The 24,832-nt window shown below is 51.0% G+C and overlaps 2 protein-coding genes across 6 annotated transcripts; one reads left to right on the plus strand and one right to left on the minus strand.

The window, feature by feature from the left end:
• Positions 1-1,420: 1,420 nt before the first annotated feature.
• SOWAHA (sosondowah ankyrin repeat domain family member A) lies at positions 1,421-5,372 on the plus strand. Its single transcript, XM_061423469.1, has one exon. The coding sequence runs from the start codon at positions 2,187-2,189 to the stop codon at positions 3,876-3,878; it is 1,692 nt and encodes a 563-aa protein (XP_061279453.1). The 5' UTR covers positions 1,421-2,186; the 3' UTR covers positions 3,879-5,372.
• Positions 5,373-13,405: 8,033 nt separating this feature from the next.
• SHROOM1 (shroom family member 1) lies at positions 13,406-21,359 on the minus strand. Of its 5 annotated transcripts, XM_061423474.1 has the most exons (10): positions 21,052-21,359; positions 20,448-20,601; positions 19,709-20,009; positions 16,150-17,139; positions 16,003-16,058; positions 15,550-15,759; positions 14,781-15,350; positions 14,551-14,692; positions 14,170-14,442; positions 13,406-14,074 (listed from the first exon to the last, which is right to left on the minus strand). In XM_061423474.1, the coding sequence occupies exons 4-10, from the start codon at positions 17,095-17,097 to the stop codon at positions 13,742-13,744; spliced, it is 2,532 nt and encodes an 843-aa protein (XP_061279458.1). In that variant the 5' UTR covers positions 17,098-17,139; positions 19,709-20,009; positions 20,448-20,601; positions 21,052-21,359; the 3' UTR covers positions 13,406-13,741. The 5 variants fall into 5 exon arrangements, with proteins under 5 accessions (XP_061279458.1, XP_061279457.1, XP_061279454.1 ...); XM_061423473.1 differs by lacking the exon at positions 19,709-20,009; XM_061423470.1 differs by lacking the exon at positions 19,709-20,009 and having other exon boundaries at positions 20,310-20,601.
• Positions 21,360-24,832: the final 3,473 nt, after the last annotated feature.

Consider the following 24,832-nt stretch of genomic DNA (forward strand, 5'->3'; position numbering starts at 1 on the left):
ATTTACTTTCTCACAGAATTCTCACAACAATTTGCTAAGTGTAATTACTGTCCACTTCTCCCTTCACAAATAAGAAAATTGAGGCACAGAGAGGTCAAGCGAGTACTCAAGGTAGAGACAGGACTCAAGTGTGGAATTTTGATTCAAGAGTCTTGCTCTCTTTAACTACCAGTGTCTTTGTTTATGTATTTGTAGTATTGTGTTTGTAAATTAAAAAACTGATCACACCTCTGCCCTGGCTGTTTCTTCTGCTCAAAGTTTCTTCTACTTACCTATATAAATCTCTAATCCCTTAAAGGGATTAGTAGTGAGTCCTACCCTGAATACAGGGTTCGAACTTGCAACCTGCCCCTCTGCTGCTGCTGCTGCTGCTGCTGTCGCTTCAGTCGTGTCCAACTCTGTGCAACCTCATAGACAGCAGGCCATGAGGCTCCCACGTCCCTGGGATTCTCCAGGCAAGAACACTGGAGTGGGTTGCCATTTCCTTCTCCAATGCATGAAAGTGAAGAGTGAAAGTGAAGTTGCTGAGTCTTGTCTGACTCTTAGTGACCTCATGGATTGCGGCCCACCAGGCTGCTCCATCCATGGGATTTTCCAGGCAAGAGTGCTGGAGTGGGATGTCATTGCCTTCTCTGAACCTGCCCCTCTATTTTACTCTAAATACCCATAGTATTTTATTTTACTTTAAATACCCATAGTATTTCTCTAGTATATTATACAATTTGCAGATTTACCATATCACTTCTCTTTGTCGCTCCCCACCATCCCCTGACAGGGAAGCCTGGCATGCTTCAGTCCAAGGGGTCACAAAGAGCCCCACACGACTTAGCGACTAAACAACAAAAACCTTCCCCCATTCTACCATAAGAGCTCCACTAAATCAGGGGTTTTTATCTGTCTTTCTAAACCATGTATCACAATCTGAAAAGGTACTGGCACAAACTACTGCTACTGCTACTGCAAAGTCGCTTCAGTCATGTCTGACTCTGTGCCACCAGGCTCCCCTGTCCCTGGGATTCTCCAGGCAAGAACACTGGAGTGGGTTGCCATTTCCTTCTCCAATGCATGAAAGTGAAAAGTGAAAGTGAAGTCGCTCAGTTGTGTCTGACCCTTCGCGACCCCATGGACTGCAGCCTACCAGGCTCCTCCATCCACAGGAGTTTCCAGGCAAGAGCACTGGAGTGGGGTGCCATCGCCTTCTCTGAGGCAGAAACGAGGTGCGCAGCAAATATTTGTGGAGGAAGTGAATTTTTAAAAACATAGCATGATTCCAATTTTACTTTCTTATTTTAAAGCATAAACATGTATACACATGTGTAGGGGGAGGGAGAAAAAAAACAGTCAAAAATGTTAATGGTAATTTTAAGTGATATTTTTCCTTCTTTATGTTTTCCTGTGGTTTTATTCCCCAAACTCGATGTGAAAATGTACTATCGCATCATAAGAAAACTGCTTTTTAAAACGTCTCTTCTAAATCTCGGGTGACATACATTGCCACGCACAGCGAATTGTGTCTACTGCAAGTTACACGAAGCCATTTTTCTGTAATCAACAATTCAGAAGGCATTGATGGTCTTTAAATAAATTACTGGTTGAAGCAATCGCCCGGTATTTTGTGGTGGTTAAACATTTCTTAAAGGAATAAGAAACCTGGCTTCGGCTGGCGACCGCGTTATCCCTGGGGAACACACCCACCTAGCAACCGGGAACCGAGCTGAAGCTTGGCACTGCGCCTTTAATTCCCGGGTTGGGAGGGGCGGTGGAGAATTTCCGCTCCCGTACTCCCACCGCGGCCCTGGCGGCAGCTGTCACCTGTAAGGCGAGCACCGCGCATGGGGGATGGAGTCCGGCGCCCATTGGACAGATTGTAAAGGCAGACACCTACCCCGAAGACTGGGGACCCCGCGGGGCAGCGGCGGGGGTCGCGCGCCGCGGCCCCCGGCTCCTTTCTCCAGGAGACTGCCGGGCCCCGCTGCGCTGGCATGACCGAGGTCCAGCTTCGGGGACACGCCCGTCACGCCTCGGTGAAAAAGATCAGGTGAGCCTGGCCGAGGCGGACCTGACTCCCGGAACCCCGGCTCCCTCCTCCGGCGGCGCCGCGACGTCCACCTTGCCCAGCAACCGGGAGCCGCAGAGTTGGTGAGAGCGGGCGGCCTGGCTCCCCCCTTGCGGGGCGGTAAGTGACCATGGCACTGGCCGCGGCCGCGGCTGCTGCGGCCGCCGGAGTGAGCCAGGCGGCGGTGCTGGGTTTCCTGCAGGAGAACGGCGGGAAGGTGCGCAACTCCGAGCTGCTGAGCCGCTTCAAACCGCTCCTGGAGGCCGGCGACCCACGCGGCCGCGCAGCCCGCAGGGACCGCTTCAAGCAGTTCGTCAACAACGTGGCCGTGGTGAAGGAGCTCGACGGCGTCAAATTCGTGGTGCTGAAGAAGAAGTCGCGGTCCCACGACGGACCCGAGCCCCCGGCCTGCTGCTTCCAGAGCGCCCCGGAGGCACCAGCCCCGCCGTCGAAGGTCACTTCTGTCTCACAGGAGGAAACCGCGGCCTCGGGGGCTCCGTCCGCGTCCTGGGCACCGAGGGCGGCGGAACCGGCTGAGGACCCGGCCCCGCCATCAGAGCAGCAGGATACCGCCGGGGCTCCGGCCTCAGAGACCACTCAGGGGCTGTTGTTAGACCCGGCCTGGCAGTCAGGGGTGCCCTCTGACCCCCAGATTCCAGCCTTCGAACTGGCCCAGCCCTCTGAGGGTCTCTCTGAAGACGTGGCCCCACCGTCCACGGCACCGTCGGAGGCACCTTCGCCCCACGTAGAACCGCCAGACCCGGAAGCTGCGCCTCGGGGGCCACCACCACCCACCCCTCGCCCTCCGCCTCAGAAGCCTTGCATGCTGCCTGTGCGCTGCGTCCCCGGCCCCTCGGCGCTGCGGATCCGGGCTGAGGAGCAGGGCCTGCGCAGGCAGCTGTCGGAGGAGCCCAGTCCGCGGAGCTCCCCGATGCTGCTGCGGCGGCTCTCGGTTGAGGAGTCCGGCCTGGGCCTCGGTCTGGGCTCTGGCCGCTCCCCTCACCTGAGGCGCCTGTCGCGCGCCGGCCCGCGCCTGCTGAGCCCCGACACTGAGGAGGCTCCGGCTGCCCCGCCGCCGTCCGCCGTGCCCCTGGAGCCGGCCGAACACGAGTGGCTAGTGCGGGCGGCTGGGGGCCGCTGGACCCACCAGCTGCACGGGCTGCTGCTGCGCGACCTCGGCCTGGCAGCCAAACGCGACTTCATGTCTGGTTTCACAGCCCTGCACTGGGCCGCTAAGAGCGGCGACCTCGAGATGGTGCAGCAGCTGGTGGAGGTCGCGCGGCGTGGGGGCGCACGGGTCGACGTCAACGCGCGCTCGCACGGCGGCTATACGCCGCTGCATTTGGCGGCGCTGCACGGCCACGAGGATGCGGCCGTGCTCTTGGTAGTCCGCTTGGGTGCGCAGGTGCACGTGCGCGACCACAGCGGACGGCGCGCTTACCAGTACCTGCAGTCGGGCGCCTCGTATGCTCTGCGTCGCCTACTTGGCGACCCTGGCCTGCGAGGTTCGACCGAACCCGATGGGGCTGCTGGTGGTAGTGGCAGTTTTGCGGCCCGGCGCCCCGTGCAGGTGGCGGCCACCATCCTCAGTTCCACCACCAGCGCGTTTCTGGGCGTCCTGGCTGATGACCTGATGCTCCAGGATCTGGCTCGAGGCATGAGAAAGTCAAGCTCCTTAAACAAATTCTTGGGAGCCTCGCCCATGGCTCCTCGTAAAAAGACAAAGATCCGCGGCAGTCTGCCAGCCTTTTCAGAAATCTCTCGTCGACCCACTCCAGGAGCCTTGGCTGGTCTAGTGCCCAGCCTACCCCCAGCAACCTGACGGTTCCCAAGGTGACGACTTGGTGGCTCTAATCGCCCCTCCCTCTCACAGTCAAAGCCTGCCCAAGACCATGGTCCAACACTTTTGGCTCCATCGTGTCTCCAGCTTTGTCCACTGCAGCCTGTTTTACCCAAGTGGGCCTTTGCCTCCAACTTAATCTTTCTCCAGAGATGGGATTCAAGATCTCAGTGAGAGCCTCCTATGAAGAACTCTGGAAATCAGGCTTGAACCTTGGAGGAGATTTGCAATTTAGGATCAAAGGTTCAGGGGCAGCAGCTGGTCTGGCCCCTGAATGATTTAAACCAATGCCTCTGCATCTATATACTTCCAAAGCAGAATTACAGCTTTGTGTGATGATAGATTATTTGTCAGCTTTAAGATATGCAGTGCATTTGTAATTTGATGCTTTTATCCTGTTTTTAAGTTGAAATGAGGTAAAACAACTTTCATAAAATAACCTCTTGAAATTATATTTTTCCAAAATGCTCAGATATGTTCAATCTTTTGCTAAATATTTTGGAATTCTATTAAAAAAAAAAAACAATCAAGATATAAAGGAATTTAGTCCCAACCAACAAAACCCTTGAATGGTTATCTACCTCATTTTAAGCAATCAAGATGTCAATCTTGAACACAGAAAGTGACCATTGTGAATGTAATTAATTTCAGTTATACTGTGAATGCTAAATATTAGAAAACAAGTGCATCTTGGGAGTAAAAGTGATTTAACAATGAGAGAAAAGACATTTTTGGCAAATACTTTTAATTTGTGGTTGTCTTTATGGTGAAATGTATCTTTGTCACCGGTCGCTGGCTACTTTGCCATGGCATGAATATTTAACTTTTTAAAATTTGATTTGTGAATTGCACCATTGTGCCATGTTTCTGAATCTGTGGCTTTCAAATCTGGCTGAGCCTTTCACTGCAGTAGGTGAATATTCAAAGAAAAAAAATGTCATATCCTAACACCAGAAAAATAACTGGCTAAATAGTAACAGATACAATTAAGGAGCAACTATTTTATAAGAAAGTTCTATACAAGCAAAACTTATGTGGTAGCCATTTTAAAAAGCCATCTGAAAGCAAACAACTTATTCCAAAATAGCAAATGCAAAGTCTCCTTACTCAGCGACCTTAGAGAGGGGTAGCTTAGTTCACCTGTATCTTTGCTCCTATTTGTAATTGAGAAGGTTTTAAGTATTGCCAGGATTTCTCAGGTTCAACCCAGCATAATTATAATGGCTCTTTTCCCATTTTAAAGATACGAAGTCTATTTGCTCAACCAATCTTTTTTTAAAATATCATATTGTAATAATGCTCTGCTTTTGCAAATTGGGTTTGCATGTGATTAGTTATACCAAATAGTTTTTGTGGCCAGGGTAGTGGGGCTCCCCTCCCATATATGTATCAGTGAGGCCTCTGAAAATTATTTAAGGCAGTCCTTCCTGGAATGTTTTGATTTAACCAATGAAATAAACATTTTCCCATTTTGTTCCTGCTGTGTGATGTTGTACTTCCCTTAAACATTCTATAGCACTTGCTACTGTATTTGCATTTCTTTTCATTACTTTTATCCCCATCCTTTTGCTTCTTTCAAGCACTCTACTATTGAAAGAATTTGGATTTCTCTGCAAAGTAAAGGAATCAACCAAACATGGATATGATAGCCAAAAACTGTAGATAAATGTAGGCCCTGATCTGGCCTCTCCCATCTTCCTTGCCTGGAACTCTAGCTAAGCTGCATAAATTATTTCAAAATGCACATCAAATCGTCTGCCTCTGTGAAAAACTAAATGATGAGAGGCAATAATGAAAGCAATCTGAGTAGCTGAAGGTCTAAGAATAAAATATTAGAAAATTTTCATAATGAAAGAGAAACTTGACTGAGGGTAACAAAGGTCACACACAGGTATGACTGGCTTTGAGAAAGACAAAATGTAAGCCAGCGCAGTAGCGATAACAATAATAATGTTTATGGCACACTTAAATCAGAGGAAGATTCTTAAACTGCGGAAGAATCTTTGTGTTTCACAAGGGTGTGCTGCAAACCTTCCAAGTGAAGTAAAAACATTGGGCAAGAGTTTAGGGTCAATAAGCCTAACGCGCAGGTGTAACAAACCACTGCTTTTCCCTTGCAGGCTGAGACTGTCTGAAACTATATGGGAAGTTAGTAGGAAATTAAGGTTTGATATGCATATAGGAAGTTTGCAAGAAGAATATCTGGTTAACAGGAGGCATACCTGTGGAAGAGTATTTCCAACAAATGACCAAAAAAAAAGTTGTTCATCGATTAAGGCAATTTATCTGGTTAAAATTATCCCAGGGAACAGAATCACTCCTCTTAATAGGGAAAGAGTTAATTGCTGATGTGGATGTGTATGACTCATATCCACAGCAAGCTTTTTAATACAATTGTACATTTCCTCTCAGGAGGACGGAGGCTATTCTTGAGTATGTGTTACATACCTAAAGGAGACCAGGGTATGTTGCTGTTGTTCAGTCACTCAGTCATGTCCGACTCTTTGCGACCCCATGGACTGCAGCAAGCCAGGCTTCCCTGTTCTTCACAATCTTCCAGAGTTTACTCAAACTCATGTACATCGAGTTGGTGATGCCATCCAACCATCTTATCCTCTGTTGTCCCCTTCTCCTCCTGCCTTCAATCTTTCCCAACATCAGGGTCTTTTCGAGTGAGTCAGCTCACCCCATCAGGTGGCCAAAATATTGGAGTTTCAGCTTCAGCATCAATCCTTCCAGTGAATATTCAGGGTTGATTTCCTTTAGGAATGACTGGCTTGATCTCCTTGTGGTAAAAGGGACTGTCAAGAGTCTTCTCCATCACTACAGTTCAAAGGCATCAATTCTTTGGCACTCAACCTTTTTATGGTCCAGCTCTCACATCCATACATGACTACTGAAAAAACCATAGCTTTGACTAGACAGATTTTGTAGGCAAAGTAATGGCTCTGCTTTTTAATATACTGTCATATTTAACAGCATTTTAACATGCTGTCTAGGTTTGTCATAGTTTTTCTTCCAAGGAGCAAGCATCTTTTAATTTCATGGCTGCAATCACCATCCACAGTGATTTTGGAGCCCAAGAAAATAAAGTCTGTCACGTTTCCATTGTTTCCCCATCTATTTGGCATGAAGTGATGGGACCAGATTGCCACGATCTTAGTTTTTTGAATGTTGAGTTTTAAGATGGCTTTTTCACTCTCCTTTTTCATCTTCATCAAGAAGCTTTTTGGTTCCTCCTCACTTTCTGCCATAAGGGTGGTGTCATCTGCATGTCTGAGGTTATTGATATTTCTCCCTGAAATCTTGATTCCAGTTTGTGCTTCATCCAGTCTGGCATTTTGCATTATGTACTCTGCATATAAGTTAAATAAACAGGGTGACAGTATACAGCCTTGACATACTCCTTTCCCAATTTTGACGAGGCCATGCTGCTGCTGCTGCTAAGTCACCAGTCGTGTCAGACTCTGTGCGACCCCATAGACAGCAGCCCACCAAGCTCCCCCGTCCCCGGGATTCTCCAGGCAAGAACACTGGAGTGGGTTGCCATTTCCTTCTCCAATGCATGAAAGTGAAAAGTGAAAGTGAAGTTTTTGAGTCATGTCCAACTCTTTGCGACCCCATGGACTGCAGCCCACCAGGCTCCTCCATCCATGGGATTTTCCAGGCAAGAGTACTGGAGCGGGGTCCCATTGCCTTCTCCAGACCAGGCTATGGGGAATGCATATATAACCTGTGTTTACTAAGTGCTAAGCACGGTTCTAAACACTTTGTAGGTATTCACCACCACCTTACAATGTATGTACTGTTAGTATCTTGATTTTTAAAGTGAGGAAGCCTAGAGAAACTGTAAGTAACCTGTATGGCCTCAAGCTACTCATCTCACACGCTAGTAAAGTAACGCTCAAAATTCTCCAAGCCAGGCTTCAGCAATATGTGAACCGTGAACTTTCTGATGTTCAAGCTGGTTTTAGAAAAGGCAGAGGAACCAGAGATCAAATTGCCAACATCTGCTGGATCATGGAAAAAGCAAGAGAGTTCCAGAAAAACATCTATTTCTGCTTTATTGACTATGCCAAAGCCTTTGACTGTGTGGATCACAATAAACTGTGGAAAATTCTGAAAGAGATGGGAATGAATACCAGACCACCTGACCTGCCTCTTGAGAAATTTGTATGCAGGTCAGGAAGCAACAGTTAGAACTGGACATGGAACAACAGACTGGTTCCAAATAGGAAAAGGAGTACGTCAAGGCTGTATACTGTCACCCTGCTTATTTAACTTATATGCAGAGTACATCATGAGAAACGCTGGACTGGAAGAAACACAAGCTGGAATCAAGATTGCCGGGAGAAATATCAATAACCTCAGATATGCAGATGACACCACCCTTATGGCAGAAAGTGAAGAGGAACTCAAAAGTCTCTTGATGAAAGTGAAAGTGGAGAGTGAAAAAGTTGGCTTAAAGCTCAACATTCAGAAAACGAAGATCATGGCATCTGGTCCCATCACTTCGTGGGAAATAGATGGGGAAACAGTGGAAACAGTGTCAGACTTTATTTTTGTGGGCTCCAAAATCACTACAGATGGTGACTGCAGCCATGAAATTAAAAGATGGTTACTCCTTGGAAGGAAAGTTATGACCAACCTAGATAGCCTATTCAAAAGCAGAGACATTACTTTGCCAACAAAGGTCCGTCTAGTCAAGGCTATGGTTTTTCCTGTGGTCATGTATGGATGTGAGAGTTGGACTGTGAAGAAGGCTGAGCACTGAAGAATTGATGCTTTTGAGGTGTGGTGTTGGAGAAGACTCTTGAGAGTCCCTTGGACTGCAAGGAGATCCAACCAGTCCATTCTGAAGGAGATCAGTCCTGGGATTTCTTTGGAGGGAATGATGCTAAAGCTGAAACTCCAGTACTTTGGCCACCTCATGCAAAGAGTTGAGTCACTGGAAAAGACTCTGATGCTGGGAGGGATTGGGGGCAAGAGGAGAAGGGGACGACAGAGGATGAGATGGCTGGATGGCATCACCGACTCGATGGACGTGAGTCTCAGTGAACTCCGGGAGTTGGTGATGGACAGGGAGGCCTGGCATGCTGCGATTCATGGGGTCGCAAAGAGTCGGACACGACTGAGCGACTGATCTGATCTGATCTGATGGCCTCAAGCTAGTAACTGTCACGGTCAGGATGGCATCCTGCTGCTCTTTTCCAGTAAAGCATCCTGTTACAGAAAAGCAAGGTGATCTCATCTCAGCTCTTTATTCATTTAGTGACCTTAAGCAAGTCACCCAATTCTCCAAGCTCCATCTCTCTCTCTGTGGAATTGGCAGTACCTATCCTACAGGCTGTGGGGAGGGAGGAGCACATGGAATGAGTAGGTAGAGTTGTCTGTGAACTGCAACATCATCCTGAAATATTACTAGGAGTGCCAAGTTGGTCCCAAAGGGATATCTGGATGCATTCCAAAACCAAATAGCTCTGATTTGTGCTGTTACTCTACCTGATCACCATTCTTTTACCATGTTAGTACCTGTATATATAAACAACAATATTGACACTACTAGGAAAAATATATTCCCACAAAAGGGAAACTATCCTATATTCTGTAAGTGATATCACATTATTTCAAATATCACAGTGCCTTTTATTTATTTATTTTTGGCCGCACAGGGTTTTCGTTGCTGTGTGTCAGCTTTCTCTAGTTGTGGCGAGCGGGCTTCTCATTATGACGGCTTCTCTTGTTGCAGAGCACAGGCTCTAGGCTCATGCTGGCTCAGTAGTTGTGGCACACAGGCTTAGCTGCCCAGTGGCATGTGGAATCTTTTCTGGTCAGGGATCTAACCCTTGTCTCTTGCATTGGCAGGTGGATTCTTTTTTTTTTTTTTAATTTGTTAATTTATTTTTAGCTTGCTGGGTCTTCGTTGCTGCAAGTGGGCTTTCTCTAGTTGGGATGAGTGGAGACTACTCTCTAGTTGCAGTGCTCAGTCTTCTCATTGCAATGGCTTCTCTTGTTACGGAGCACAGGCTCTGGGCTCACGTGGGCTCAGTAGTTGTGGCACAGGGGCTTAATTGCTCTGAGGTGTGCGGAATCTTCCCTCACCAGGGATTGAACCAATGTCCCCTTCGTTGGCAGGCAAGATTCTTAACTACTGGACCATCAGGGAAGTCTCCACTATGCCTTTCTTACCGCACATACCTCTGAAATCCCCAGCCTCTCCTTCCAGTCCTAAACAAGTATTCAGCCTTCTGGATTGAAAGCACCCCTCTGCGCACATGGCTTTAAGGCTGGGCCTATCAGGACCTATATTCTTCCCCTTTTCTTTGCCTTATCCTGGAAGAAATTATCTGACCTTTTAAAATGGTTTAATAAGTAGACTGTCACTCTCCAGGCAGCTTGTTGCCTTGAACCTCTATGGCTGGCTTCACACTTCCAGAACTGCCCCACCTCTGGACTTAAACCTGTGGAGCAGAGGTGGCCTCAGATATTACTGCAGGGAAGTGGAAAGAAGGACCAGATAGTGAGAGAGGGAGTGGGAGGAAGAGAGGTGGGGAGGGAGTGATTGAGAGAGAGATCTCTGGACCTCTCCTCCAGAAGGGGGAAAAAAGTTCTCCTAGTGAGAACTTAGTGCTGACTTCAATTTCAAAGACAGCAGGTAAACACCCATGGTGATTTTCTAAACTGCAGCTAGGCCGTGAAAGTAATGTTATGGGTTCGTTGGGAGGATTGATTTACAGCATTTGCCTGCGTCCCGCCCCCCACATTCCCCCTTTCTCTCTTCTCTCTGCGGTGGTCCTCAACCGCATTTGACCTAAATGTCGTCTGAAAGCTTCTGAATCACTCATGACTGAACAGCGAGGTAGTTTGTTCCCCTGAGGATTTCTGAGGTTCACTCCAGCTGCTTGCCGAGGTAGGTGGTGTGCAGAGCAGACTGTTCCAGCCAGATTGAGCGCCGGCTTGGAGCACCGCGGAACATTGCTTCCCTACTCAGTTTCCAATTTACAGTCAGAAGGTAAAAAGTACACTAATTAAATCCATATTAGGAGGAACCGCGGGGGCGGGATGAGGCGAGTGGGAGAGGAGGCCTCCGGCTGCCTGTTGCCCAGCAACAAGGGCACTCCGCTAAGCTGTGGGGCGCAGCGTCTCAGGCCGCCAGGCTGGGGGTGGTGGGACCAGCAGGCTGGGGCGCAGAAGCTTGGGGAGGTGCGGACAGAAACCCCAGCAGAGACCCAAGGAACCCTCTTTTCCACCGTGGGGAACTAAGTAAGGAACTAAGTAAGGCTCTTTTGGATATTGATCCTCAAGATCACCCCCAACCCCCACCCCCAGCTTTCCCCTCCCCACTCCTCATTAACCAACAAATGTCGAAGGAGGTGGCAAAGGAAAGCGAGCCAACCTTCCCACAGCCAACTGGCTAGAATTTCTTTCCGACAGAAGCAAAGGCTTAGCCCCCGCCTTCAGGCCCAACAGGGACACTGCTCAGGACAAGGCAGCATCCCTGGGGCTAGCCCGGAAGGCCTGGTAGCTGGAGAGGAGGTGAAGGGTCATAAAAAGAACAGCGCCATCTGCTGGCAGCGTCTAGGAGGGTGGAATTCACCCGGCTTCTCGTATTCACTGCCTCCCTCCACCCCCAAGTCTTAGCCTGTGGTGCTAATATCCAACACCTATGCTGAGATCGTTCTTGTCTTCTGAAGGAACAACGGGGTGTGGAAGAAAGATAAACTGGGGCAGGAAGGAGAAGGAGACAAATGGAAGGACCTGCTCAGTTGGGGCCGCACTTTGGTGGGCGCTTTCGATCTGATGACTGGGAGGGATTGGGGGCAAGAGGAGAAGGGGACGACAGAGGTTGAGATGGCTGGATGGCATCACTGACTCGATGGACGAGTCTCAGTGAACTCCGGGAGTTGGTGATGGACAGGGAGGCCTGGCATGCTGCGATTCATGGGGTCGCAGAGAGTCGGACACGACTGAGCGACTGATCTGATCTGATCTGATCTTCGATCTGGTAGAGACAAGTACAGCAGCCTCGTATTTCCCCATGGCCAAAACCAGCCAAGAACCAAACTGCAGTTTAACCGGACAAGGGCAGACGCTGCTACCCATGCCCATTCAGGGCTGGGAGTGTTTTGTCTGAAATACACAATTTCCACTGGCCTAATGGACAAGGTTAAGTGTATTTCTAAGAATATCACAATGCGCGCTGAGTCGCGTCCACTCTGCGACCCCATGGACTGTAGCCGCCAAGCTCCTCTGTCCACAGGATTTTTTCAGGCAAGAATTCTGGAGTGGGAAGAATATCACAATAGGAGAAAGCAATGAGCACTGTATAGGGCAAAAGGCAGAAGTAAGTATATCCCTCCAGAAGGCGTCTGGCAGCAAGCTGTCCAGCAGGGCAGAGAACCTTGGAGCGGAGGCCCCGCCCACAGCGTTCAAAGGGGAGAAGCAAAGCAGAATGTTAGAACCCGCAACCGCCTCAGCAGGAGCCCCATATGTTTTTTATAAAAAGGCACAATGTGAGTATTGTTCTGTGCTCAATAGCGCGACTGTTGTAACTAATGCTTTTAGTATGAATACGACCACTTAAAATTCCCAACCAGTTGCACTTAGTGACAATATGCATCAGAAAAGAGCTCAGAAGCAGAGATTTCTCACTTAGAGGTCAGTTGGCTTTAGATACCATTATTATTAAGGTGCCTGGCTTACAAAAATACACTCAGTATTTGCATGAACAATGTTCTGGTCCCCAGCCTTTGCAGCTACAAATGCTAAGGCAGATTTTCACATGTATATTGGAGAACATTGATTCTATGTACGCAGGGATGATACACAGAGGGTGTGTGTGTCATTTGTTTCATTTCACTCTAGCCCTTAACCCCCCACTCCCAGCTCCAGCCCAACCCCAAATAGGCATCTCCAGGACATAAGACCCCCAGCATAATAGGTCTCCAGATACCCCATGACTCATCCCCATTCAGCTCCCATCCTCCCAACTGCCCTCTTCAAGCCTGGTTGACCCCATAGTGTCTTCCAAAGGAGAGGTGGACAAATTCAATTTTGATAACACAACTGGATGAGGAAGACAGTTCTTTTTGGGCCTCAGAATGAATTTCCCCAAATGCCCAAGTGTATTTGACACTCATCAGGGTTTTTAGGCAAAGCATCTGAATCCATTTTTCATTTGGGGAAGTTCCTTGTGCCTTGAATCTTGAAGGGAGGCAGCCCTACCCACTTCTACTATACCACTGAGGTTAGGGGCTTGGGTAAAAACCAGCAAAAGGGACCTAAACTCAGCCAATCAGGTCTAGAGTTTTGTGGTAAAAATGCAGTCACCAGAAGAGTTAGGGACTACTGGTGACAGCATCTGCCCGGCCCCTCTTGTTTTCAAGCCTGTTTCTTCAGTCTTCCTAGGAATCCCTAGACCTGACTGATGTCCTCTGACAAATAGCTAATCTGCTCTAGTCAGGGAGGCGTCTGAAATTTGCAAACAAGACCCTGCCTCCAAGCCAGACTCCAGGTATTACTTCTCATCAATTTTTTTATTGAGAGGGAAAAGAAATGGCCATTTTGAATCTTAAGTTGAGGTTGTCTCATCTCCCTCCAGCCAACCCTTACCGGAACTCTTGCTCATCAAAGGAGAGAATTCTGCAGATTTAAAATTTCTGTTAACTACCAGATAATCCACAAGATTTGGGAAAGACCACGTGAGAACACTTGGAAGAAGTACTCCGGCAAAGCCGGGCCTGGGTCTTCCCCACCACAAGGGAAAAGCACCGAATAAACCAGCGTCATCCGGAATCATGCGGGTGAGAGGCAAGGGCAATGCTCCCCACCCTCACCGCCTGTAACTAGATGAGGGGAGGGGGGAAGGGCGGTTTATCGGGAGGATGGGTCCCTGAGGGGAAGGCTGGCCTGGGAGACGAGGGATGACGGCCAAGGTCGTTCCTGACTGCGTCCAGTTGGTCCTGAATAAGGCGGACCCGCTCGTCCAAGCTGCGCTGCTGGGCCAGGACGGCGGCCTTGCCGGCCAACAGGGTGCGGTAGGCGCTCAGCTCCTCTGCAGGCAGTGCGCGCGCTAGCAGCTCCCGTAGGGCCCGCTCCCGCCGCGCCACGTGCTGCTTCAGCTCCTTAGCATCTTTCTCCTGCCGCTGCAGGAGCCCCAGTCGCTGCAGCAGAGAGGCCTGGAGATGCAGGGCGAGGGCACTGTGAGCCAGGCCCGATGCAGACCCCTCACCGCCCTTCCCGTCTCCCCGCCCTCCTCAGCCCTAACCATTACCTGCTCTTCAGGGTCGCTGTCTGCACCCACCCGGGCCAGAGCACGGTGCACGCGGGCCAGGCGACTGCCCAGCAACAGCAGGAGGCCAAGCACGCGCTCTAGGTCGGCCATGAACCGGCTGAACCGCTCCAGCTCGTGGGGTGCACAGGCCTGGCCGACAGCGGCCTCCAGAGCAGCTCCGCGCCTGGCCCAAGCTTGGGCCGCTCCCTGCAGCTGCTTCTGCTCGGCCTGAAGGTCCCTTAGCATCTTTTGGAGGAGGTCCGCCAGCTCTGCCTGCCGGGAGTGCGTAGGCACTTAAGTCTGGAGCCAGGCCCCTGACTCCCCAGACCAGACTCTGGGTTCTGGCCTCACTCAGCCACCAATGGCCCCTTCCACACTCACTTTCTTGGCTTGGATGCTGTTATTTGGCTTTGGTACACCCTGGTCACATGGTTGGTCAGGTGCAACGTGGGTGGTAAGGTTTTCAGGCCTTGTCTCCTCCTGAGAAGTTGGCAGGTGCTGGGTGGAGTTAAGTAGATAGGACCTGGGGACAAAACCAGAGCTCCTTGTGTTGTCCTGCCCCAGAGATCAGGGGCTTAAAGTCCTCTGAGTCCCTGATGCCCCTCACTTACCCTGGCTCAGAATTACCAGCAGCCTCCTCTCCAGCCTCCCTACAGGCTGGTCTCATTGCAGCCCAGACCTCAGCTAAAGGAATCAGTCCATCTAGCAGGCCCAGGGCTGGCTCTGGGCTGGGATAGGAGGTGAAAGTGTCACTCTGAGAGGGATCCAATCTGGCCAGCTCCTGAACCAGCTCCTCGAGGCGTGGACTGGCCCATGTTGACCGGGGACCAGGCTCCCCAGGGCCCCAAGCCAGGGCACTACGGCCAGGGAGCCCTGGGGTATCACTGTCTGGAGGTCCCAGGGTATCACCTGGGAAAGGTTTCAGGTCAGTCTCTGCAGCTGTGGGGGGAACAGTGGTCAGCAGTCCAGTGGGGTCAAATGTAAGGATGTCACCATTTGCAGTCTCAGGGGGGCTACAGCATGTAGGCCTGGAAACATTCACAGAACCGTTTAACCCCTGCCAACACTCATCCACCCCTGCAGTTTCTGGGTCCTCATGGAAGGGCTTCTCTGGGGGGATTATAGCTTGGTCAGTCCTTTGACTCAAGCCAGCTCCGTACTCCTGGTCAGAGACATGGACACTGAAAGTGGAAGAGACACTAAATCAGAAAAAGCTCTGGCCAAGGGCCCCCCCCCTCCCCCTGCCAACCACTCCCAGCTCCCAACCCGCCCCGCCCCCCCAGCCTTCCCTCAAGAGAGAGTTCCATGCCTCTCCAGCAATTTATAGATGTGTATAGGAAAGGTGTATCTCACTCTGCTTGAAAGTCTGAGGGAACTTACCAGGTTGGGAGCCCCAGGGGAGTCTGGGAGTCTGCAGGTGATCTTGCTCTGACCAGGGGGGCTTCTTCCAGGAAAACTTCATCATCAGGAAGGGATGGGAGCCGAACAGACCCAATGCAGTTCTTTGAGCCCCTCTGCTCACAGTCAGAGGGACTGCTCTGGGGTCCTTCTGCAGGACACACTTCTGCAGCTTCCTTCTGATTTAGGAACCTGGAGGCAAGGACCCCACACTGACCACAGTGACCAGGAAGGAAGATTCTGGTTCTGCACCAGAGACACAGTGGGGTGTTGGGGGTGGGATTAGGGGGTGTGGTTTGCACTCTGCCTTGAGACATAAGGCTCAAACTGAGGGTGGGCGGAGGCCTTCTTTCTTGAGCAAGAGCCATGAAAGCTGCCTCCCCCAACTTTCAGTTCCCCTAACTTTCAGTTCCCAGAGTGGTCCATGTCTCTCACCTGTTAAGTTTGGTCTGCAATGGTGGTCTAGGGGTTTCTGCTCCTTGGGGAACAGCCTGGAAAGGCAAGCAATTGGGTGAAATGTTGCTCAAGTTTTCAGTCCTCTAGGTTCCCCCACCCCAAGGTGGCAGCCCCTATCTTCCATACCTGGGCAATGGGCATGACACCTTCTGGACTTCCCCAGGGGGCCAAGACTTCCCCGGAAGCGCTCCGACTCCGACTGGCGGCAGGCCTGTAGGCATTGCCAAGCTTCAAGGACCGGGGATTTGGGTCCTCTACACTTGGGGGCTGGGTCGCAGGCAGCCATCTGATCTGGTGACCTTCAAACTCAACCAGCGTCCTCTGCTGCCATTCCCGAGGCTCCGGCCCGATGAAGCCAGAGCTGGAGCAGGCCTCTCCGGAGCATTGCCTCGCCAACCCAGCGCCCCTACCCAGGCGATCCAGTTTCCCTGGCTCTGAGAAGCACCACTTCCGCTGCTGGGTGGGAGCCCCTGAGCGCGCCGGCTCTACTTCCCCGCCGGGGTGGCTGAGCGAGGCGGAGCGCGGGTGTTCGGCAGAGGGCCGCGCGGGGGCCGCGGGCCGCAGGCGGGAGGGCAGGCTCATGCGGAGCTCCTTGCGCTGGAAGGACGTCTCCCGGAGCACTCGCCGCTGCGCGCCCTGCAGCCGCTGGCGGTAGGCGGCCCGCGAGGCGGGCGGGCTGGGCGGCTCGGCGGCCCGCGCCTCGGCCTCAGCCTCGGCCGCCAGCGCGTACAGCAGCGGGGTGGTCTGGCGGCTGAGCGGTCCCGGGCCCTTTTCAGGGGCACGAGGCCCACTGCGTGCGGGGGCCGCGGGCTGGGGCTGCGCGGAAGTGCGAAGCCTGGCGGCGGGGGCCGGGCCGCCCCACACCACGCGCACGTAGTCCCAGTCCAGGTAGGGAAGTTGCTGGGTCCCCGCCAAAGGCGACGGCGTGCGCGGCTCAGGAGGCTCAGGACCGCCTGAGGCAGCGGAGAGAGAGCTGTAGGCCGAGTCGGTGGGCGCGGACAACCGCCGCAAGTCCAGGCTGCGAGTGGACGAGGCCGGGGAGGTGCGGCCACCTCCGGGACCCAGGGCCTCCATGGCTGCTCGGACGAGGGCGGAGGCTGGCCAGCTCTGTAAGGCCTGGAAAAGCATAGGCGGCGTGGGAGGTGAGGCGCTCCGGGTATGGGTTAGGATAGCCTGCTGGCCCCTCCAACACCGACATGCTTACACATTGCCTCCCTGGCCACGGGACCCATGGCCCTAACATCCCGCACCTCCCTCGTCTGGGATGGCAAAGGCAGGAGGACCAGGAGAGCACCTCTGGAGGTTGAGAGCCTTAGCTCAGAGGAAGGAAGTGGCGCCTAGGCCATTCCCTACCGGGGCTCTTCTGGCCCAGCCTCTACCCTGGCACCTCCTGGAGCGCTGAGAACATACCCATGCTCCTTCCCTCCCCAACCCTGTCCCACCCAGGCCGCTTCCTGGCTGCTTTGTTAACTCCTCCGGGTGATCTTTTCCTCATAAACAACATCAACAACGATCTGAGATCAGAGGGGAGCCAAGAAAGGAGGGGAGGAAAGACCCAGGTCAGGTGGCAGGGGCAGCTTCACAGCCTTCCTCTGGGCCAGTTATGTTCCAGGTGCTCTGAATAAATATTTATCTTGAACCTCACAACTGTTGCCTGCGTTTTACAGATGAGGACAGTGAGGTTCTGAACCAGGGAATGATTTGCCCAGAGGCACATAGCTAGTAAGAGCCAGAGCCCTGCCTGGAATCTGGGCTTGCCTCCAAGCTTACTGAAGCCAGAATCAATTTCCTAGAAGCAAACTCTGCTGAAAGCCAGTTTACCCCAATCCCCCCCCAACAAAGCTCAGACTCCTCTGTGGGAAACAATCCGCACCCCCCCTTCAAATTACTGTCAGATCCCAGGATAATATGTTCCCTGCTTGGGAGACTCTGCCTTTTGTCTAGGAGTGACAGGCTTACCCCATTTTGTGCCACTCTTGCTCCTCCTATAGAGTTCAGCTTAGAGGTTTCCTGGCCCTTTGGGATCCCTCTAGTGTCCTAGCTTCCCCATCACAGCACTCGACACCCTGCATGGTGATTGTTGGTTTGCCTGTGATTCCCTCTCCCCATTCCCACCCATGAACTTCCTGAGGACAGGCCCTGCACTGACTCATCTCTGTACCCTCAATGTCTGGCATGTAGTTGATGTGAAATATTTGTTGAATGACAAGGAAAGGAGCAGAATTGCAGGAACTAGATGGGGGGGGGTGGCTTTGGTGGAGAAGGTTGAGGGCTTCTTTGCTTCCACCTACTCTTCTCTCCCTATTAGTCTTTTTGAAGAAGGGGACAGAATGGGTGAGACAGTTGCCACTCATGGACACTGACCAGGTTATTCAGGTTATTAAGAACCAAAAGAGCAGGCAAGCATAGCTTGGAACAGGAATGGCCAGAAATCAATACCTTCCCAGTGCCAGGATGGGGAACAAGGGGAGGAGCTGGGGGAGTGTACCTGGATCAGGGGTGAAAGTAGCTTTGAGTCTTGGGAACTCAGGGTTCAGTGTGGGCTAAAGGGACTTTTGTGTGTGGAGGTGGATGGTGGGGAGAAAGCAGGTTTGCCTTCCCTGAGCTTCTTGGTTGGGACTGCAGAGGAGGGTGGCCCATAGCTGGGTGGAAACTGAAAAAACAGACTTTGGTGAGCCTCCTAGACACATTTTAGAGTTCAGGATCACCCTCTACCCCATTCCCTGAGACCCCAGATTCTACAGATTGCTGGCTAGGGCAGGTAGAGAGGTTAGTGGTGGGAGGACATGGTGTTTCCTTAAAGGGAGAAGCAGTACTTCCACCATTCCCAGGAGGGGCTGTCAGCTGATCTGGTACCAGAACATCTTGACATCACCCACCTGGAGGCATCACTGTGCCTACTAAAGCCAGCCCTGAAGGCTGGTCCTCACACTCAGGCTTGGGGACCACTTTTGCAAAGTAGTTTATACTCTCTGTATTTCAGAAAGAAAAGCTACTGAGTAGCAGCCCCTTGGAAGACTCACCTCCTCTAGGGAACCCCTCCAGCCACCCAGACGCTGGCCCCCTCTCCTGCTATCCTTCTGAGCCCAACTTGGGAGCACTGTTTATCCTGGCTCATGCCACCGAGGCCTACCCATGTTGACTTTCACTGCATCTATAGGCATGGGTAACTGTTCAAATACAAAGATGTTTCCTTAAAAAAGACCTTGAAAATTCTTATTTGTGAGTTACTGAATGACAAAGGGTTCTGAGTTCGCCCAATAAAAACAGCTCAAATGGATAATAAAAATGTCTGTATATTTTCTTATTGATCTTGTGTTGAGAATGCTTTATCAGTGGTAACCTGAGCACCCGATACCCATGCAAGATAGGGTAAGAGAGTCCAGCTCCTTTAGTGTGTTTTGGGGCCTCAGCCCAAAGAGCAGAGAGTTTTTGTCTGGCTGCAGGGAGCCTCTTGCAGTCCAACCATCCTCTGTGGCTGGGAGTGGCCACACCCCAGGAGCCCTAGCGTCAGCACTAATGTCAGCTGTGGGCTGGGCTGCAGAGCCAATGCCTGCATTGAATATAAGTCAGAACTAAAGCTTTCTCAAGCCCCATCAGCCCAGGGGGAGCAGCATGTTATCCTGGAAAACCGCTAGATTAGGTAGGGTCATATGGTATTGGCATTGTTTGCAATAAACATCACCTGAATCAAAGAGCAAGAGACGAAAAGGAGACAACGATGACTTCAGTGTTCAGAGCTAGGAACTGAGGAGGTGCAGGTGCCGGTGTCAGGAATGAGGAAGCTGGGATGCGGACTGGCCAAGGGTTCCAGGCCGGGTCTGGGGCCTGTGGACTTTGCAGTGTTTGTGGCAAGTCTGGTGAGCAGTTGAGTAGGTTGAGATGTGAGTCTGGACCTCAGCAGAGAGGTTGGACCAGGCAAGCAGACAGACCCAGGCTTTTAGTTAGAGGTTCTTGGGGAAACCGATGGAGACTGCTTCCAGTGACTAAAGTCACACAAAGGCAACAGAAACAGATCCAGGTAAAGTGACCAGAAAGACAGACAACCTCAAATGATCAATAAGGATCAGGAATTAAATCATATCTAGGATGGTCTTCCTCAGTGGTAGGCTTACTGTAGGGTGTTGCCTCCATGTCACCCAGACTCTATTTCTGGGTCCTGGGCCTGTCTTGAATCCCAGCTCTCCAGACACAGTCTGGAAGAGCAGGCATTAGGGGGAAGTTCCATGGCTCTCCCAGCCCCCTACGGCTCCCCATTCTCCAAGCCTGTCCGCCCCACAACGCACCCTGCGAAGCATCTGCTCTCCACTGCTGCCGCCCTCCCGTAGAGTCTCCATAGGCTCTAGCTCCGTGCCGCGGGCAGGAAACGAGGGATGCTAGGGCACATGTGGAAAGGAGGCCGCTGTCGAGGTCGGACCACATACCTGGGGCTTCAGGCTGAGTTGAGGTCAGAGAGGCAAGAAGCACAGGCCTGGTGGCCACAGGGGGCGACAAAGTCACGAGGTGCAGCAGGAGAGCGGCGCCTCGCGAACACTGGCACAGTGGATGGCCCCCGGCCGGCGCATTTCTCGGCCTTTCCTGTTGGGTTCACCGTTGGGGAAGGAGGGCTCAAAACGCGCGCAGGGGACCACGCGGTCCTGGACGCAGGAGAGAGGGGCAGGGGGTGGGGGCTGGATTCCCTAGCGGCTCCGCTGCCGAAGGGCATGAGCCGGGGGTCGGGGAGTGGCTAGGGGGTGCGGTGAGGCCCCATTCCGTGTTCGCCAGCCCCCGGCGGGCTCCCCCAGCAGCTCCCGCCGCTACCGGTTCTGCGCCCACCACCCCTCTGCCGGAGGCGGGGACAGGGGCGCAGGAGCCCGACCCGACTCGCGCAGACCAGACGTGCTGTGGAGCCCAACACCTTCAGACCCAGCGACGCGCGGGCTGTTCCTCAGCGGCTCAGCCACTCCCATCCGCACCTAGCTGCGGGGCTCGCCCTACCGCCCCGGGGAACGGCGATTCCGCCGCCTGGCCCCCGGCCTCGCAGCGTACCTGAGCTCCAACCCGAGACGAGCTCCTGGACTGCGGCCGCGCGGTGACATCAGAGCCCTGGGCTATGGCTCCCGACCCCACCTCCAGGCTCCCTCCGCCGCGGGGGAGGCGCCAAATCCGACTCCCGGGGGCGGGAGCGCGGAGCGGCCGCGCTGCCCAGGCAGCCGACAGCCCCTTCCTAGTGTCCGCTTGTAGGCTTAGACCCTGGTCGGGGTTGGACGCTCGTTACCCCGCCGGGCACAGGCCTCTTGCCTGGCTGGAAAAGCGAGAAAGTAGGGGTAGGGCTCCCAGGGCGCTCGCCCGCCGGTCTCCATCTGGTATGTTCTCACGGCCTGTAGTGCTCGGCCGGAGTCCCACGGATTCAAACCACCCTATCAGTGGGGAAGCCCAGGCCAGGTCCCAAGAGCTCCAGAAGGCCACCTCATTCCAGTTTGGCTAAGGAAACAGACCTGCCACTGTCCCTGTCCAGCTCTGAGTACAGTGCGGATGCTAATGCTTCCTTGACCAACTAACTCTCCCTCCAGAACTTCCATTTCCAGAACTCTTGCAGCTCTCTGATTCCCACTATGGCCTCTTTGCTCCCCTCTTTGCCCCTTTTCATTTCTCTCATATCTTGCATCGTCTGGGCCCTCTGGCCGCCCACCTGAAAAGGGGGAAGGGAAGCTGGGGCACTGCTGACTTGTGTATTCATTCCGGGTCTTCTCAGTGGTGCTCAGCATTTTAAGGTGCTGGACTACGCATGTCCCCTGTGGCCTGAATAGGATTTACTCCAGCCATAGAATCTGGCTCTCTTCACCTTCGGGGATCTCAAGGCTCCAAAGAATGATCTGAATTCATCAGCCACTGTACACTGGTCACTGCTCTGTCCTCAGCCTTCCCTGCCCCCACTTTCCAAACCTGTATTCTGTGAATACTGGCTCTCAAGAATGTTCCATCCCTGGAAAGGGCTGAGCGCCTTTTTGCTGAACCCAGTCAGTGCTTGGTCTTTCTGTTATTGTGGCTTCCCTTACTGTCCCACAGAAGAATCAGCATGCCTGGGGGGCGAAGACCATATCCCCATATCTTGGCATTCTTGGCTGACAAGGTTTGTTGGTGATAATAACCAGAAGTCGGAACTTAGACCGGGGGTCAAGGCTACCACTTTCTAGGGGGAATAAGAGCCTGGGAAACTTGGTCTGTTTGGGTCTTCTAGGGGATAGAGGCAGCAGGCACCTAAGCCTGGCTTCTGATTGGGACACTCCTGGCACTGATTTTTCTTCAAATGCTATCCTGATCCAGGCATCAGCCAGGAGCTGGAGCTCTGGACTCAGACAATGGCTCAGAACTTCTTGGTTTTGAACACCTGCCCTTTTAATACCAACTCTGATCCACATGGTTGGTCTCAGAGCAGTATCACAATAGAGGAAACAAAACCCAGCAACCAAAAGTCAGTTAAAAAATGTTCAAGATTTTAATTTATATATATATATATATATATATGAAACTACAAGTCCCTGGTAGCTCAGACAGTAAAGAATCTGCCTGTAATGCAAGAGATGCAGGTGATATGGGTTTGATCCCTGGGTCAGGAAGATCACCTGGAGGAGGAAATGGCAACCCATTCCAGTATTCTTGCCTGAGAAATGCCATGGACAGAGGAGCCTGGAGGGCTACAGTCTATATATTTTAAAATACATGTATATGTATATATATTTTTAAATTTATTTTTATTTATTTGGCTGCACCAAGTCTTAGTTGCGATCTTTGATCTTCATTGTGACATGCAGGATCTTTTTATTAATAGTTGCAGCATGTGAGCTCTAGTTCCCAAAACAGGGATTGAACCCAGGCCCCCTGCATTGAGAGCACGGAGTCTTAACCACTGGGGCATCAGGGAAGTTCCTTAATTTATATTAAAAAAAAAAGTATATTTCTTGACAACTATGAAGTGGACACAACATCCACAGTCATTCTTGATAATCCTCTTCTCCTCCCCCTTATCTCTCTCTCTCTGCCTAAATTCCCCAAAAGAAATCCACTCACTTCTCTGCTTGCCTCTTTTTCTCTTCTGTGAAAGAGAAAGCACCCCTGACATCTGGAAGTTGGCCTGGGACTATCAGCTAGACCTTGGTCTTATAGGAGTTGGTCTGACAGTCACACATAAGGCCATGGAGTTCTCCTGTTTCACATAAACAATTTCATAGGACATCAACATCAGACAAGACCCTCTGTAACCATGATGGGTCAAGATAAAAACAAGACCATTCTGTAATCATATCTGAACACAGACAAACCATGAATATTGTCCAAGTCAAAAAAATGACCAAATGTCTTTCTGTCCTGGATAATATGTGTGACTGCTGCTTCCTTACCAACTGTGGCTTTAGCTTTGCTTCAGTCATTCCTCTTTCTCATAAGATTTTAAGATACCCAATCATAGAATTACTCTTGCTTCCTGAAGCATCAAACACTGAGAAAAGTCCTACTTCTTTAACTCTCCAAAATATCCTTTAAGTCCTTTCTAATGCCCTCTTACCAAGATGCTTCACGGTTCCCCTCACTGTAACAACTAATACACTCCATTTTTTCAACTACAGGTGTGTCCCTCATGATCTTTGACTGGAGGGCATCTCTTTAGTGCAAAAGCCCAAAGAGTCTTAGAGGGGAAGAAGGGGAAGAAACTGCAACCAACTTGGAGTCTCCCTTAGTGACAGTGGTTAGGGAGCAGGGGCCATGGAGAAGATGGACACATGCAGATATTCATCATGTTTTTCTACTACATAAAAAGACATGCTTGTGCCCCTCAGTATCTCAGTACTTTTCCAGGCCTGGGAGAGTCCATCTGACACTGTGTGAGTTAGCCAAGAACCACCCAACCTAGCCCTTCCTCAGTTACCCACGCAAAATAATTATAAATGGGTAAGCCACTAAGTTTAGGGATACTCTGTTAAATGGTAATAGATAACTGTAACAGGATATGTAAAATTTCAAATTTGGTTAATCTTCTCAAATTTCTTACAAAGAGGTTGTACCAATTTGTATCCCCATTAGTGAGTGCCCATTTTCCCACATCCTCACTAACATAGTACATTATCAGACTTTTGATCTCTGAAACCTGAAAGGTGAAAATGTTTTAATTTTTTATATATAAAATCGCATATCATTTTGTACTTTTTTTTTTTTTCATTTTTTACATTTTAAGGCCACTTGTATTCACTTCTGTGATCTGTCAACTTTCCTTGCCCATGTTTCTATTGGATTATTGGTCTTTTTCTTACTGACTTATAAGATCTCTTTATGTATCAAGGTAATTTACTTTTTTAAATTTTTAATGTGTGGCAAATATTTTCCCAAGTTTGTGTCTTCTGACTTTGTTTGTGGTGGGAGTGAATTTATAACCCATGGTTAAGGTAAAAAAAAAAAACATTTCATTCTTGTAGATAGCAACTACAGAGCTATTTTAATAATTCAGAGACCATCATATATTGGTTCAAATTCACTAAGGCCAGAAATCCTTCAATGAATTATGTTGTCTATTTCTGGAAATCCAACAAAGCATGAATCACTGTTTTTACACAAGTGTCTACTTAAATTGTTAAGTGTTCCCTTAGAGCAAGTTTGTTTGCTTTTTAATTATGCACTGAATTCACCACACTTGTCCAAAGATAGGGCTTTATAGGAAGTCAGCCATAAGAAAAATTCAGGGAGAATGGAGTCCCCCCACCCCTCCATATGAGGGTGTCTGGCAGGAAGGCCTTTGGGTGAGGCTGGTTAGGGACTGGTTGTCCCAGCAATTGAATCA

The sequence above is a fragment of the Bos javanicus genome, chromosome 7, assembly GCF_032452875.1.
Source record: "Bos javanicus breed banteng chromosome 7, ARS-OSU_banteng_1.0, whole genome shotgun sequence".
Taxonomy (NCBI): Eukaryota; Metazoa; Chordata; class Mammalia; order Artiodactyla; family Bovidae; genus Bos; species Bos javanicus.